We start from the raw sequence: 18,565 nt of genomic DNA, 5'->3' as shown, positions 1-18,565 counted from the left end.
ACATGACATTTGGAAAAAGCCCTGGGGACATACAGGAAACAGAAACCTGCAACATGACAAGTGTTACAAAAACCAGCAACTCATTCTGGCTAAAATTATTCCAAAACTCTAGACAAAAGGCTGAGAGTCTGGAAATAACAGTACAGTGTGGTACATATATGTATGTATGTTGAACGCGTGTTTATGCATAATACAGGCCTAAATAATACACATATAACAGAGAGCAGGGTATTGGTTCTACGACACCCCACAGACCCCCAAAATGGTAGATGCTCAAGTCCCTTGTATAAATGGCTTTCTATTTGCATATAACCTGCCTATACCCTCATATATACTTTAAATCATCTCTAGATTACTTATAATACATAATTCAATGTAAATCCTATGCAAATAGTTGTTGCACTGTATTGCATCAGGAATAATGACAAGAAAAAAAGTTTGTACATGTTCAGCACAGATGAAGTTTTGTTTTTCCAAATCATCTCAGTTCATAGTCACTGGAATCGATACATACCGAACCCAAAGAAATGCAGGGCCAACTGCACTGAGAAAGAATAATTCTTCAAAGACATAAATAACAATTCTGAGTGAATTGTAGGCCATGAGGTTTGATGAAAATGGGAGACTTGACAATGACTTAAACTCCCAGCAGGATCCCTGGAAGCACAGTGATACCATTGGCAGGAAATAAAAAGTGATGTTAAAGAAGACCCAAGTGTTCTGTGTGCCTGCATGTGTGTGTACACGCATGCTACACATGTACACACATAGAAAACTAGGTTCAAAGGTTCCAGCACACCAGGGACTTGATGGGAAATGCATTGGGCTGAAAATCCCTTCCACGAGGAAGCTGCACAGCACAAAGGCTGCCCTGCTAACATCTGGGTGGTGCCAGCCCAGGCATGCAGAGCTTTCCAGCTCTGCTGTCCTTGCAAGAGGCAGCCCCATGTGATCTGGGCAGCTGACCACAGGACAGGGCACTCCTCCGGGGGGCTTCTGCTGTGTGACATGAAGGATGGAAAAGGATTTTGAATCACATGCTTATTTCTTCAAATACTTCACAATGCTTTTATTGTCTGCAGTGAAAAGAATCATAACACAGATATATATGGGCTCCAAAATTTATTACAACTTTTCTCCTGAATTTACTATATGACGGATTGACACTTGCTAGTACAGTGGCTCCTGTGTCGATTTTAAGCAAAAATACCTAAGTATAATAGGTTATTTTTAAGTGAAATGCTCTTATCTACTTGTAAAGAGTGTTCGACTGTCTTTGAAAAAAGAAGTTTAAAAAAATCTTACTCTATAAATATTAAAATATTGAAATATTTACTCTTGCATATTAATAATTTATTTTACTTGTAACTGTTTACTAACTTGTCTTAATTTACAACTATATACACATTTTTATATAACAGGGAAATATACATTTTTATTTCTTAAAAAAGTTATTGTAGTTTCAGTATGCTTTTTACATAAATTCTTTTTTCTGTAGTTAATTTCCTTTTTAAATAATGACATTGAAGTATCCCACAATTTTATTTCCTTATTTTAAGAATCTAGATAGTTACTGAATAATGACATACTTGATGAAATATTTAGAAGAAAAGTCTTAAGAATTAGATTATGAATGGTGTAAGGAGATTTCCTACTTGGGTTTTTGTTCTCCTAACATGTGTTTTTTATGATGTAGCAGAGAAACCAGTCTCACCTGTTTTTGATTGCAGGTTTCTTCGTGGTTCTTCAGGGGCCTCAATTGGCTGATCAGCCAGGAAAACTCGAGCTTGGTCTACAGCATTCAAGACTGAATATTCTTTCTCCTTTAACTCACGTCTCAGTGCCTTTGCAAAAAGAAGCAAAAGTTGAATATTTAGCCTCATGTGATCAGTAAATAAAGGAACATCTTCAGTTAGACCACCTCTGACCATACCTGTCAAAGGAATGATTAATAACCATCACTTAAGCTAAATTGTAAGTGAAAATGTAGGTTATTCAGATAAAAATGATGAAAAATATGAATAAAAGAAAAAATGGTTCCTGTAGAAATCAAACATGAAAGAAAGAAAGAAAGAAAAAGAAAAAAAGAAAGGAAGGAAATTTTAAAATATGCACCACCTAAGGAAATTGCTACAGTACATTTGAACTTAAACAAAATGTACATTTAGAGTTCCCACTACTGTCAGAATGCTGAAACATTCTGAGGTACTTTCTTCTTGTAAGACTGACAAAAAAATTACATCCAATGGTACTGAAGAAGGCAATTTCACAAGTAGAAATGAGATCCTCAGAAGTGTTTTACACTCTTTAGAATACATTAAGAAAAAAATTGAGAAACAAATTAAAGTACATGAAATCAAAACTAAACCAAAGAGAACACATAAAAGGCAGTCTCCAATTATCTTAAAATATGTTCCATCTCTCCTGCTGAGGCAATTACTATTTTTCCCTTGTGAGTTTTTTAATGCAAATCTATGGTTCTCAGAACAGCTTGTCTCAGTATATTTATTCACTTAAGTAGGGCTAAACTTTCACCTCTGCTCCTATAAAACATTTGGTGATTAAGACACTGATTGGCTAGAACTTGAAAATAACACAACATATTCAGGAACTACTGCAAGATCTGAGTAAATGAAGATTTTTCATGCCCTATTTTAACATGATAGCTAAATCAAAATTTTGATAGTTATTCTCTTAAAATCATACATATTCACACCTCGGGTTCTAATGTTTTGTTTTTAATATATTTCCTTGGAAATTCACTAGACAAACCAATTTGTAATTTTCTAAAATACTGCACTCTATTATTTTAGATTCAGTGTAATCTTTTTCTCTGAACCTAACTGTTCTTTTCTTTTCTTTTTTCCTGTACCGGGGATTGAACTCAGGACCTTATGCTTGCAAGGCAGGTGCAGGGCCACTGAGCTACAGCCCCAGCCCATGATTAACTTTTTAATAGCATTTGACTTAACTATGTTAGGATGACAGGCTATTGGAAAGCTAAATCCTCATCTTCCAGAATCAATAAAAGAATACAGAAATATCAGAATAATCATCTTACATAACGATATGGAGCTAACCTCCAAACAATCACTAGTGTGAAGTTGAAAGAGACAGGTAGAGTGGCATGAGAAATGCTAGCAAGGAGTAGTGAGAGAAGACCAATAGAATGCTATTTTATGTGACAAGCATTGTAAATATTACCGTATTTGACTTTTTAACTATGTACAATTACTGCCTTGATGAAAAAAATTCAAGAGAATAAAAAACAAAATCATTCACAATCCAGTGATAAGTACAGGATATATACAGAATGAAATAAAACTTTCTCTGAAGTCTGTGGACACGGTGATTCTGTCCTTTCTAGCATCTGTAAAACCAAAGGATGACTTAGAAGCAAGCACAAGTCGACAAAATCTCTACATCAATTAATCATATCAATGAGCATTAAATGACTACCATGGGAGAGAAAAGGAACCAAGACTCTGCTCTCTCCTATTTAAGAGCTACAGCTTGAGGGCCAGGGATTCCCCGGTACCAAAAGCAGAACTACAGCTTGTGAAGTTCTAGGGTGTGACACTCCAAGAAACAAAACACATTATCTTCTGAAATTTAAAGACCCTGATATTTAGGGCTGGGTTCAGGTCTTAGTGGTAAGGCACTTGCCTAGCATACATGATGCCTTGGATTTGATCCTCCAGCAATGCAAAAATAAAAACTAAAAATAAAATTCCTGATATATGGAAACTGAAGAGACATAAGATAACTGGAAGAATGACATTTTAAACCCAGAAATATACACACACATTTAGAGGTCTGGAGCCAATTAACTTAGTTTAACTAAGATCATGGTATTGTTAGCGGAAGAGGCTCTAGAGGAATCAAAACACTCCTACTATTCATTTCTAAAACCATGTGGAAATATAAAATTATGATATTGAAAAAATCAGGTTGCTTTAAAAAAGTAGTTGTGAAAACAGAGGATATTACAGCAAAGTTATTTTCTTATTTTAATGGACAAGGGTAAACCAGTTCATGTGGAGCAATAAAGACCCCTAAAACGACATGCAGGGTGGGCTGGAGTTCGTCTCTGGGAAGGGAAGTACCAGGAATTCGCCAACTCAGATGCAAGCTGCTAAAGAGAAGGCAGTAGCACTACAACAACACCTCTTCACTGGGGCTTAGCCAACCGGGGGCGGGGTAGGTAGGGAACGGGATGACAGACCCACAAACAGCACTTAGAGACTTAGCACAAAAGACAAACCAGAAAACACTCACAGGTAATGATGTGGAAGGAAACTGAAAATTGAGACTAGATGAAACATAAAGGAATGTGAACTGCAGAAGGAAGAGCAGACACCAGGTTGGTCCTCTAGAAGTAGGAAATACTCAGGGAGCATGTATTTCACAGGGCGAGTCCAGCAGCTACTGTGGTCCACAGAAGCTCAGTGGTACAACTGTACTCCTGACTGAAAGTTCCAGGTTACTAATAGTCCACAAAGTATTCATTGGACGGGGATGTGGGGGGGATTTGTCCTGGGATTATTTTTAGAATTTCAAAAATCCTAATGGAAATGTACATTTGTCTACAGAAAGGATACTTGGAAAACTAAACTGTCAATTCCGCTTACGCTGGAATTCTATCAGTTTAATACAGATGCTCTTGCCAGGCAGCAATTCCCTTCTCTCCCCAGATATTTCCAACCCAGACTCCCTGCACCCCATTAAGGCCTCTGGATGAGCCCCACCCTCTCACTCCGTTCAATGTAGCATTTCCCCATCCTTCTTACATTCCCCATTCACATTGTTCTGCTTAACTATGTTTGTATTTCCCAGACTTATCACCTGCACTCAGCAAGGTAGATATCCAGTTGTGTTGATTGTTTATTCTCTGTTTTTCTCAGATCCAAGCTCCAGGGACTTTTTCTGGTCTTTTCATTGCAGTAAACAAAGCATCCAGTTCCATGCTATATCTGGACCAGCAAAGCCTATGGGGGACTCTGAAGTGCTTCCTGGTAGAGGCACAGCCTAAACTGAGTCTTACAGAGACAGGAGGGTTCTCCCACCAGAGGAAACAAGACAACACTCGCAGGAAAGGAGGGGAAATCCCAATGTGCACACTTAGGGATTTAGCACCTGTAGGTGCCAGCAGCAGAGGCTCGAGACACAGGCAGAGTTCAGGTCAGAAAGACCATGGTTTGGCCTCTGCAATCTGACCCTTGGCCCCTAATGGGCAATGGGGAAGCCATGGAAGAGCTGGCCCTTTAGGTTGGGAGTGACCTTTGGAATTACAGTTTTGTTTTTATAATATCATTGCTAGGTCTCCTAGATTCATAAAACCCAGTCTGACTCTGAGAAAGCCTCACAGGACTGTTTTCCTTCCTAACCACATTAAACTCCAGCACCTCACGAAACAATTCTCTCTGAACAGCCGCTTGCTGGGGAGTGTCTCCTGAACTCTGGACATGCCACCTAGGGGAGCACGAGAGACGAGCTGGGCAGGTGCAAACCACAGTAAGTCAACAGGAAGGCTGGGGCTCTGGGCCTAGTGTCAGCTCACCACCCAGTATCCTAGAAGACAGCACCCATCTAATATCTGTGCATACTCAGTTTTGCAAATTTAATTTTGTTGTTCAATTTGTCCTATTCCAATTATATTTAATTGCATGTCAAAAACGCATTTATCTTTCAACAGCATTACACACGTAATCATTTCGCTGCCCTCTGCCTCTCAATTAGACATAAAAGAAAGCCTGCATTTCCCAACCACCTGGTGAACATTAATGATAAGGTAATTAGACTCCAGTGAGTTGTTTTGTATATAAAGCTACAAAGTGGCATTCAGTTTTATATTCTAATATCACATGACTTAAATATGGGCTGTCTTTAATGAGTATAACATAATCTAGTTGGAATTTTTCTATTTTAATTACTTTATATTTCCATTGCAAACAATTCTATTTCCAGACAATAATAAGTAGTGGGGAGCATGCGGAGAAACGGGGACCTCATGCATGGTGGGAATATTAAATGGTGAATCCATCTGGAAAGTAATTTAGTGGTTCCTCAAAATGTTAAATTCAGAAATCTTCTATGATCTAGCAAGTCCATCCCTAGGTATATAGAGAAGATGACTGAAAACAAGTGCCCACATAAAAACATGTACATGAACATAGTAGCATTACAGATAATAGCCAAAAGGAGGACACAATCCAAATGTCCATCAACTGGTATATATATAGACAGGTATGTGGCATAAGTGCAAGATGGAGTCTTATTCAGCAATGAAAGTGAATGGAATACTGATACATGCTACCACACAGATGAATCATAAGAACATGCTCACAAAGAAGTCAGTATGTGATTCCATCACTGAAGAATGTCCAAAACGGGCATATCTACTGAAAGAAAAAGAGGCTAGAAATGGAAAGGGACTGCTTGTGGATATGAGCTTTTGTTTGGGGGTAACAGAAATATTCAAACTAAATGATGATGATGGTTCACAAGTCTATAAACACAGCAAGATGTGAGTTCATACAGGGTAGAGTTCAGGTCTCAATCATTTGAAATCCTCTACAGTACCAGCATAGACAAATATGGAAAACATTTAATGCATGCTTGGGAAAAACAAATGAAGGAATGCTTTAAGAATGAAATATAACTGTGTACAATTCCAAAGTATAGCATGGCAAAATATAGAAAGCACATCAAACCTGTTGACCCTAAATTGAAATAATGGATTCTGGTTAGTTCTGGATTATTTGAACTATCTACCTTGCAAACTACTTGTAATACTGTTTTGAAGTAGTTTTCTTCTATTATTTATCACCTAGCCTAATTATTTCCATCCAGTTTTGGTATTTACTTTGTTACTAGCAAATATTCTTTTCTCTCCCTACATAAACATGAAACTAATCTCACAGTGAGGGGTGCTCTGGGTTTCTCCCCTTTCCCACACTGTCACTCATGAAATAACTCCAGCGGCCAGTGTTTCAAAACTAAAGCAGGTGTGTATCACAACCATGTATCAAATGTATCTAAAATGTAATGGCTCACAACCATTGATTTTTCATGATTCAGTGGGTTGGCCACTGGTGCCATCTGGGATACTCCTGAGGCTGCAGCTTGCATGGGGCTGGAGGATAACTTACAAGTCTGGAATATGGCCTCGTTCATGTGGCTGGAATCTCACTGTCTGCTGGCTGGAGGTATGTTGTCTCTACTTGACCAGCAGGCTGGACTGGCTTTCTTCAAGCACAGTGAGTGGTTAGTGTTCGCAAAACACAGAGTGGAAGCCACAAGATCTCATTACGTCACTGGCTATAGAACAGCTCTGTCCAATACAATGCTCCACAATGATAGCAAGGTTCCAAAACAATGCTATCCAACAAGGTACTGAGATTACCCATGGTTACCGGATTCTTGACATGCAGCTAGCACAACTCAGAAACTTAATTTTAAATTCTATCTATTTGAGATTTAACTTAAAATCTAAATGGCCATCTGTGGCTCAGGATAACAAGTTGGACAGTGTTGCTCTCGAGTTTGCACATCATTTCTGTCACATTCTATTACTTGAAGCAAGTCATAAGGTCAACACAGACTCAAGGGAATGGAGAAATATATTCTATTGATAAAAGGAGCCACAAGGTCCCTGTGCACAAGAGTTTGGATCCTGGGAGGCATGATTCATTATTACAACAACCTACACAGGAGGAGGATGGGTTAGAGTTATTAAGGAAGGTATCTCAAAGACAGTGATGTGCAAAAAAAAAAAAAAAAAAAAACAAAAAAACCCTAAAGAATGTGAGGGTCCTGCCCCTGAGAATATCTGCCAAAGGGCATTCTAGGCAGAGGGAGCAGGAAGTGCAAAGACCCTGAGGCAGGTCTAAGTTTGTCCAGTTTGGAGGATGGCACTGTCAGAGCTGAAGAGGGGAAGAATAAGGGTTATTGCTTTTATAAAAATGTTTTAATACTGAAAGTTAGAGGAGAAAGAGTCTTTATAGTTGACTAGAGAAGCACCTAGTAGCTATGGGCTTTTTTATATAGCAGACATCTGGCTACTTTGCTGTTCAGGACTTGGATGCTGAGCTAACAATGTGCTTGTGTGACAACCTCTCACACAGGCAGCTCTATTTGCTATGGTTCAGCTGGGGTTGGCTCCCACGAAAACTCTTTTTTTTTTTTTTTTGGTACTGGGGATTGAACTCAGGTCCTTGTGCTTGCAAGGCAGGCGGCAGAACCACTGAGCTAAATCCCCGGCCACACCAAAACTCTTGCTGATATTTAGTGGCTAATGTAGCAGTGTTGGGAGATGGGGCCTTTCAGAGAGATGAATGTTTTTCCTTCAAGACTGGCTTAGTGCCCACCTACATGGATTCCTTCTCACACGGGCCAGTTGCTACCACACAGTCAGATTCTTTGCCCCATCTCCCTCACAAAGCAGGAGGGGAGATCAAGCTTCTCAAAACATCTGGGCATCTCAAAAACATGGGAACTATGTGTTGCAGAGGAAGGTGGAATTAGACTAAAGGTAATAAGGGAAAAGCAATTCAAGAAGCCAGAATAAACATAAAAAAGTGAATCTAGTCTCTAGTTTGGAGGATTTTTTTCTGTTTTGATTTCTGTTTTTGTTTTGTTGCCTGTTATGGGTCTTATACATGCCCACTTCAACTAAATGATGCCCTGGAATGTCAGATGAATGAAAACTTAAATTGTAAATATCACAATTTAGCTACTAAAGTCACAGTTTTCTTTCTTTATTTTGTTCTTTCTTTTGATATATGACTTTTTCATTTTAATGCAATTCAAGTAAATATTACTAAAGAAAATATTAAAAAGCACTCTTTTTTGGGGGGGGGGGGGTACCAGGGACTGAACACAGGACCTTGCACTTTTGAAGCAGGCACAGGGCCACTGAGCTAAATCCCCAGCCAGCACCCTTCTTATTTCTATGAGTCCCATACCCCTTTAAGAGGTTCACCCTTCCTCTTAGTCTACCTCCATGACTCTTTGAAACTCAGCATGCTCTCAGGGCTGGGGGTATTCCTCTGAGTGCCAGCAGCAGAATAAATTGCTGCTTACCCAACTTTAGATGCCTACAGAGATGTCCAATCATTCTTTAATGGTCCAGGAACATTTCTGCCCACCTGCTATAACTCAGTGGGAAAGACAGAGAAGTAAGGGATAAGGAGGTATAAAGAAGTGACTGGTGTGGCTTAGGTTGGAGTCACTCGCAAGTCCATCAGCTACCCTTCCTTCCACCATAAGCAGAGGATCGCCCAGTGTAAAGGCTGAGCTGCTGCCAGGAAACAGCAGTGGTATCAGTTATTCCTGGCAGCGCCAATGTGGACAGGACCCTGCAAGTCTCTCCATGAAAACACAAGGTCCAGGGGAAGCTGGAGGGAGACGAGAAATCCCTGCTATCCCTTTGTAATCTGAACTAGCAATCCATCAGGCTGGACTGAGATAAGGGGAGAGAAACGCCAGTGTGCGGGTGAGATTTAATCCCAGGGTGCACGTTTAATCCCAGGTGTGATTCCCCGTCTTTCAACAATAGCCCTGCTCTCCTTTCTTCAGTCTAAAGCCTTGATCCAATCATCTGTATGTCTAAATCCAAACTTTTCTAGGACACAGTGTTCTTCAACTTTTTAGATCAGGACATTAAAATTATAGGCAAATCAGATCCCATCACGCCTGCTTATAATCCCTCCACGGCTTCTGGCACAAACAGTAAACGCCATCTTCCAACCAAGACCTGGGCCCTCTCTGCTCTTCCGGCTCATCTGCTGATACACTGCTGACACAATGTCTGGGTGCTTTCTTAGAAAACTCACAGAGCATCCTGGTGAAAGGCACATCTACAGGGGTCACTCTTCTTGACCCTTTAGGACCCCGTGCCACCATGCTGCCTGTGCCCTCAGGATAAGCCTCAGTCCTCCTTCTACTGGGCTTCCATATGGGTTGGCACCTGCTATGCTGGAGCATTTAAAGCACCCTCTTGCCACAGTCTCTTTGCAACCTGAACCCTGCACCAGTATGAGCCCTCACTGCAGACTCACATCTGTCCCCCAGAGCATAGAAAGGAATCTCAACCAACTTTTGTATGAATGAGAAAATGTTAAAAATATTCTTTTGTGGTACAATAAAACCACATAAAGATTTGCGACAGTCCAGTCTACACCATGTAGGCACAGACTTACTCAACATGAGGCCCTTGCCTCTTATCCTTTAACTTCTCTGCATATTAATAACACTTTTCATTCTATTAACTTCACAGGTAAGACAGGTTGAAACTATTCAATATTATAGAATAACACGTTATTAAGATGATACTAAAGCCTTACACTCATTCTCAATCCTTATCCAAGATTAAATTTATTCCACAAGTCTCTACTGGATGTTAGTTGCTCCTATAATTTAGATAAGTGAGGCCCTATGTTAGTCACTTTTCCATAGCTGGGACAAAATATCTAACTTGGAAGAGAAGAAGTTTATTTTGGCTCACGGTTTCTGAGGTTTTAGTCCACGGTAGGCTGGTTCCAAGGAAGGAATATGATGGCAGAAGTGCGTGGCAGAGGAAAGCTGCTCACTTCATGGCAGAGTGAGGGGGAAAAGTCAGAGAGAGACAGGAAGGGGATGTGGATAAGGTATACCCTACAAGGCTCATCCCCAGTTACCTGCTTCAACCAATTAGGCCCTACCTCCAAATAAACCCAGTGAGCTATGAAGCTGTCAATTGATTTATCCACTTAATAATCCCTCGTGAACCAATCTCTTTCCTAAAGACTGTCAGCTGCAGCCACAATGAGTCTTTGACACAGTGAGTCTTTTTGTGGGACACTTTAGATAACAGGCATGACAGGCCCAGTGGAAGGAAGTTGGATAGTTATGGACATGCCCTTGAAGGGGATATTGAAACCTGTCCTTCCTCTCATTCTCTTGTTGCTTCCTGGGTGCTATAAGGTTGCTCCTCTACCACATGCTCCTGCCATGATGTGCTATGCCCTCACGGGCCTAAAGCAATAGTGTCAAGTGGCCATGAACCAGACCTCTAAAGGTGTGAATCAAACCTTTCTGCTTTGTACATTTCTTATCTCAGATATTTTGTCACAATCACAGAAACTTGTATGAAAAAGTTTGAGCATTTTCTCTACAGTTTTGCATGATTAATACCAGTACTCAAATGACATCATTTGAATTTTAGATGTCTCCAAAGGTCACATGCTAGAGGCTTGTGGCACTATTGGGAGGTGGTGGAACCTTGAGGAAGTGGGACCTAGTTCGGCCTTGAAGGAAACACTGGGACCACTGTCCCATCCTCCCACTTTCTTTACTTCCTGGCCCCCATAAGGTGAGTAGCTCTGTTCCATCACATTCCCACCGTATGATGTTCTGCCTGACCACAGGTCCAAAAATAACACAGCCAGCCAACCATGGACTGAAATTCCCGAAACCATGAGCTAAAATAAACCTTCCCAATTTTTAAGTTGATTATCTTAGGTATTTTGTCATAGCAATGGAAAACTAACACACCAACCTTTCATTAGGAAAAACTGAGCTTCAGGAATTTAATTCTTCTAAAGGATAAATTTTTAATTATGAGAAAATGGAAGTATGTGATTCTCCAACTTTAAGCCAAAATATTTCGTAAGTAGAAAACTATGTTGCAAGATGCATGTGTTACTTTAGATTCTTAGAAAGCAAAGAAATCGACATCGTGCCTTTTTAGAATCAATTGGTTCCAGAACAGAACAATAAACCAAAGCTCTGGGAAGGCAAAAATGGTCAGCTAGATCATGTGATGTATGTGACTTTGATACAAATAGCAAATTTCTTCAACTTGTATGTTGAACAAACCATAGACAACTTTTTCCCTATCCTTCTAAGCATAACTAAATCAAATCCATGCAACTAATTCTCCTCCATCTCTTTAACAGGGAAGAAGCCTGGGGCCAGCATCTAATATACTAAAACTGCTTTCCAGATTTCCCTACTCCCATGGAGCACCTGTATTTGAATGCTAACAATACAACGTCCAAGAGAAAGGAGAGACAAAAAAGAGACATCACCAGAAAGGAGGCCATGAAGTTATACTTTCATAGGTTACCAGAGGCAGAAAATTGGTTTTAGGAAAGTACGTTGGCAATATGTCAAAAATCATTACTATGGTCACATCGTGTGAAACAAAACTCTCACCTTCAGGGATAGATCCCAAGAAAATAAAGTAGAAAAAACTACAAACACAAATGTGCTCGTTACAACATTATTTACGATTTCTAAAAATTGAAAGCAACTTAAAATATCCCACACCTGGAAAATATCTAGGCTTACTATGGTACAGCCACACTAGGGACCACTATGTAACCCTGAGAACTTCTTGTGGTAATGACTACAGGACTATGTGAAGAAATAAACATGGCATAAATCTGAAAGTGGAAAAGACAGGATATAAATGGTGCCCCCTGCTAAAGCTGAAATGTGAATATGCAAAGGGGAAATAAGACAAAATGAAAATGGCTGTGTTACAGTGGTAAAATTTTGGCCAATATTTTTGCCCTTTATTTTATTAAGTCTGTGATACATTATTATAGTTAAAAATATACTTTTTAAAAGAATGTTTAATAGAATACAGAGCATTATTCATTGAAGAAACCACTAATTTTTTTCTTTTTAAACAGATCAAACCCAGGGGTACTCTACCACTCAGCTATATATCCCACCCTGTATGTTATTTTTTTGTAATTTTCAGGCAGGATCTAGCTAAGCTGACCAGGCTGACCTCAAACTTGCAATCTTCCTGTGTCAGCTTCTTGAGCAGCTAGGATTATATGCATGCATCAACATGTCCAGCTACTACTTTTTAAGATGTTATTTTTTAAATTAATTTTTATTTATTTTTAATTAAAAACTGAAAATGTATACATATTATCTTATACTACATGTTGCTTTGCAATATGTATACATTGGGGGGGGCTAACCTGAGCTATTCACCATATGCATTATCTCACATATTCAAAACTTTTTGTGGGTGGGAACATTTAAAATGTATTCTATCCGCAATTTTCAAGAATACAATACATTATTATTAATTATATTCACCACGTTGCAAAATAGAGCTCTTGAACAAATTACTACTTTTAAAGAACAGCATTATTAAAAATTACAAATGTGTTTCAGAAGCCTACTTTTTACATCCATAACAATCATGAAACTTTCCCATTATGTTTTACTTCAGTGACCTCTCTGAAGCTAAGTTTAATGTATAACAACAGAGTTATTAAATAAGAGACTCCATATGTTTGAGGTTCCTCTGTTAGAAATCTTATGTCAAATTCTGGGTGCAGGGGAGGCACTAGCATGGGGAGAGTCTAGCAGCATTCAGCATATACAGGTAAAAGAATAAATGATATTTTATTTATTTTTGTTTGTTTGTTTTTCTGTTTTGTTTTGTTTTGGGTTTTTTGGTACCGGGTATCGAACTCGGATTGAACTCGGGTCCTTGCGCTTGCACAGCAGGCAGTGAAACCACTGAGCTAAATCCCTGGCCCAGAATAAATGATATTTTAGAAGCTATCTTAATAATCACAGATATGTCAATTCATTTTCTCTCATATAAAGATTTTTCCCACTCTTGAATTGAACAATATCAATATCAAGATAGGAAATGCAAGCAGTATCAAGATAGGCAAAAGATAATCTCTTCACTGACTACAATGTTAGAACTACATTTGAGTTGATGGATTTTCTTATGTTTCCATTATTTCATGTAATTACAATTATTCCTACTTCATGGTAAAAGATCATTGCTTATACTTGTAAGTGCACTATTATCTTTATTAAACATTCACATTTAAAATAGAAATATTTTCTAAATGTTATATTCTTTAGACTATAAACAAATGAAGAATATTCCCATCAAAAGACATATTCCCTTCGGAATATTTCACTCAGTGAATACTCAACTAGTATTTATCAAGCATCTAGAGTATGAGGTGTAGACAAAGAGACGATGAAAAATAAGTAAGTTCTGTTAGAAGATGATAAATGCTAGGGGGACAAAGAAGGACGTGGAAAAGGGCAGGAGAGATGAATAGTTCGTGCAAGGCGCTTACAACTCAGTAGAGCAATCAGGGCTGGCTCCACTGCGAAGATGCTCTAAAGCAAATACGGGAAAGACGCGAAGGAATTAACCCTGAGGACACCAAGGAAAGAGCACCCGAGGCACTGAACACAGAGTGGCACTGTGACTGAAAGCACAGCAAGGGACAGCATGGCTGAAACCAGTGTGTAACAGGAAGCAGCAAGAGATGAGGTAAGTAAGGCGTGCGTGGGCGGTATGGCAGACCATGCAGGTGATTCTGAGCGCTGAGGCTTTTCCTATGAATCAGAAGGAAACCACTGCAGAGTTCCATTTACTCTAATAGGAACCCTCTGACTGCTGTGCTGAGAATACAAGAGACTGCTGCATACAGAGAGCAGCAGATTCAGATTCTGCATTTTGCAAAGAGAACTAAGAGGACTTTCTAACAGCCTGAATATGAGCGAAAGACCAGGTGATTATGACTTTTCACCTAATCAACTCAAATAGGATTCCTACCAACTGAAATGGGAAGCCTGTGTAGAACAAGTCTGAAAAGCCAGTGCAGGAGTTTGACCATACTAAGTGAGAGATGTCCATTAGACTCCCAAGTGGATGTGACATATAATATATATGTATACAAATATACATATATAGGAGAAGTTGGCTTATAGAGGGAATCCAAGCCCAGGAGATGATGAGTAAAAGAATTTGGCACACCCCGACCCTTGGTACATCCCAATTTTAGAAGACAGGAGAGAGCAAAGTAGACTGAGAAGGTCCAATCAGTGAGAGGAGAAAATTAGGAGAGTGACATCCTAGAATTTGTAAAGAGGCAGTGCAGTTAGGAAGTCATGAGGAAAGATGAGGATCGATTCTGGGCCATGGACCAAAGTTCAGCCAACATTAACAGACAGACACAAGTTACAAAAGGAGCATGTAACTCAAGAGTGGGGCTCAGCATGGCCAACTTGAGACACACAAGATTCTGGAAGTATGCAGCCTTTCGTTATTATAAAATTGTTACATTTTACCTGTGTCACAGCATATACATTAATGTTCTAGATGCATGCAGGTCTGGCTGCATAACTGCGGAGTGAAACTGCAGAGCCCCTTTTCCAAATATTACTAGGAATTTCAAGATGGCAGCAGCAGAACATTCAGCCAGGGGCAGGGCTCTTCTAAGAACAGGGCCCAGGGCACCTGCACAAGACGTCCAGGAAGCTGCACCCAAACTACAACAGATTAGAGGCATCACTGGTACAGTGAAACCTTTCTGGTTTCAAAAAAGCTCTTAATTGCTTATTGGAGAATATAAGCAGAAAAAAAAAATGATACAAACATAAGGAGAATCAGCTAGGATGCAATTTACTTTTTTATCCCCAACTTGCTTTCAATGCTAAATCAGCATATATGGATCTGAAGTCATTATAGTATGATAGCAAAAAAGGGCAGAAGAGTCATTAAATTTGACAGCACTAATAAAACTACATGAGAAAAGAGAGGGAAAACAGGCTTACTTCCCATTGGTATGCAGACAAAATTTTTTGTAAAATCTCCCTCATGATGCCATAAAAGTTTTGGTTAATGTCCCTAAATGAACAGTTAGTATATAAACTCCTTTTGGTTCTACCTCACTAGCATCAGAAATAATGCCTAAATCAGAATACTAAGTATGAATGCTAAAATCAAAACAGGAATCCTATAGCTTCTTGCAGTAAAGAAACATCCTTCTTCCTTGTACTCTTTAAAACACCAGCACACATAAATGTATCCCTTCCTGCAGCAAATACATGTAGTCCCTTCCACCATCAAGCACTGTATTAGATGCTGATCTTGTGGGCTTCTTCTCCTTCAGCCTCACTCCAAGTATAATGAAGAAAGGAGGTGTGGGTCACCTCTTGCTCTGTAGCACACTCCAAGAAATGCAGTGGCTCATCTGCAGGATTTTCTCATCCTGGAGCTGACACAACACTCTTCACTGATGTCTTCCTTATTCCAATCCTCTTCAGCTCAAAGGCTTCTTGCTCTGTGGACTGTCTTAGCAATCTTCCTAAGCACCAACAGTCATGATTCATCCATGCCTTCCTGCCCACTTGCACAAACCCATACTGTGGCTTTTGATGTCTACTGTAGTTACTTGTCAGCCCTGTCCACACTGCTAGGGCACAAGCTTGGTGACAGTGAAAATCACTGAGCTACCTGATACATGCTTAGTCCTGGCAAAGCACACAGCATAGATCAGATGCAACGCAGAAGATTCCGGAGTATAAATGAACAGCTAGGTAAAAGAAATTGTCTCTGGGTTAAATTAGGGCTGGGCTGATTGGTTTTATAGACCTCTGCTTCCCGGCTGCTTGTGCTGTTCAGTCTTCATTTTACTGAGAAGGGCAACAATTGGGCTCCTCCATCACATCTACCTGTAGATATTCTGTGGTCCCTGGGAGTGAGGTTCCAGCTGTCACTATCAGGCTTAGGGGACTAGTGGAGGTGCAAATGCGCAGATGGGATGTGGCAAGTAGGAACTGCTGTTTCCAGACTGCACTTAAGTGACGGCTTTCCTAACAGACTTGTGTGTTCCATCTGAAGGAACAACGCAGGTGGCAAAAATTGGAGGGAAACTTGGAAATTAATTTTTTTGATTTTAGAAAAATATCAATTTCCCACCATATGTAACCTCATAACACAGCAAGACCTCAAAATTAGCAGGTTTGGGAGCAAGCTTTGGATTATTTTAACAGGTGAGAAAGCACTGAGCACGCGCGCACACGCACACACACACACACGGCCTAAATTTAATGGTGAGGTGTTATTTTAAAGACCATGTTAGATTTTGTTATTTTAGTGAGTCTTGCAATCCAGTTAAAGCCCTAATGTGCTAACTCATATAATAAGCCTTGAATATAGGAATTAAATTGGGTTAAGCAAAGGACAGAGTAGCCCTCTGGGAAGGAACACACATAAAAGAAATTATACCTGAAACATGAACTTTAATTATTCTTGGAGATTTGCTTTTCTAAAACCAACATGCATTTTTTTTGTCAAAGAAAGGGTGTTAGAACATTGATAACTGCCCCGACATAATTCAATATTTATATTGCTATGCAAATAAAGTGCAAATTGAATGGCGAGAACAGCATCTACATCTTTGTCCAGTCTTAAGAGAATCTGATTGAAGTAAAACCATAGCATTACATATTTTAATATTTATTTAGCTTATTAATACATATGTGCAGTACATAATGTTTACAATCTTCGTGTGAAGTTGGTGCATGTACATAACACATCCCCATTTCTTTTCTTCATCCTTTCCTCTCCTCCCCACTCCCCCCATCTCTTGATCCTCCCCCTTGAGAAAGATCTACCTCCCTACTTCCTATTATCTTCCTTTTATTTTGCTCTGGATTTTTACTCTGGATTTCTTCTGTAATAGAAACCATGTGATATTTAAGCTCATGTGTCTGATTTATTTCACTTAACATTGTGGTCTCAAGGTGCAGCCATTTTCCTACAAACGACTCAAGTTTACTTTTCTTTATGCTTGAATAGTACTCCAATGTGTGTAAATTCCACATTTATCCATTCATCTACTGATAGACATATAGACTGCTTCCATGATTTAGCTACTATGTATAGTGCCGCTATAATCGTGGGTATGCATGTATCACTCTAGTATGAGGTTTTTCCGTATTACATATTTACATACTAACCATAGCATTACATATTAATGCCGCATACAACTATAGGTAATTTGCAAATAAGTGTTGATTGAGTGATATTCTACATTCTTGAGTGCAAAGCTACACATAAGTGACCTTACTTTCTAAAAACCTGTAAAATAATTCAAAAGATTTTATGTAAGTCAGTAGAAAGGAGTATTCAACTTATCTATTCATTTTAGAAGTCATTAAAATCCCTCCATACTACAAAGTAGTACTTTATTTTAACATTTGAAGGAATTAAATATGTATGATTGTGTTGTTTACCCAATTTAACAGGTTAATTCTAGATAGTAACTGTGGTCTAGTTTTGTTGGGCTGTATTGGGTGATAAATAATAGTTATTGAAGGACTGAAGGGAGGGTAGGGGAATGGGAAAAAAATAAGAATCAAGATATATCATGTGCGGGTACAAATTCCTTATGACAAATGTGATCATTATGTATACCTAACATGTACCAATAAACTTTACAAATTAAAAATAATTATTAATATATTTTTATTCAATTGAATGCTTTAACATAATTTTAAACAAAGCAAAAGTGATTAAAACCATCAAGACATACTCTCAGCAACTACAGGAGAAGATATCAGCTCCCAATTACTAAGCATTTACTGTATGCCTTGCCCTAGGCCAAACACTTTACTGATGGAGCCCTATGATATTATTACTTTAATGCACCTTCCAATGTGTATATAATATTAAAGAATTCAACAAACTATTTATTATTGATGTAACTGAAAATGTACCAATATTCAGAGTCAC

The 18,565-nt window shown here is 39.0% G+C and overlaps 1 protein-coding gene across 16 annotated transcripts in view; it reads right to left on the bottom strand.

Moving 5' to 3' along the window:
* Utrn (utrophin) overlaps window positions 1–18,565 on the bottom strand; it is a 527,655-nt gene that overhangs the window by 115,924 nt on the left and 393,166 nt on the right. For all 16 annotated transcript variants that reach the window (XM_087190253.1, XM_087190252.1, XM_087190262.1 and 13 more), the window contains one exon: window positions 1,715–1,844. In XM_087190253.1, coding sequence (XP_087046379.1) covers window positions 1,715–1,844 — 130 coding nt within the window. The remainder of the gene's footprint in view (window positions 1–1,714; window positions 1,845–18,565) is intronic.

Source organism: Heterocephalus glaber, unplaced genomic scaffold (genome assembly GCF_053883595.1).
Source record: "Heterocephalus glaber isolate CG9 unplaced genomic scaffold, H.glaber_assembly_v1.0 deba00001550, whole genome shotgun sequence".
NCBI lineage: Eukaryota > Metazoa > Chordata > Mammalia > Rodentia > Bathyergidae > Heterocephalus > Heterocephalus glaber.
This window is presented reverse-complemented; position numbering and strand designations above follow the sequence as displayed.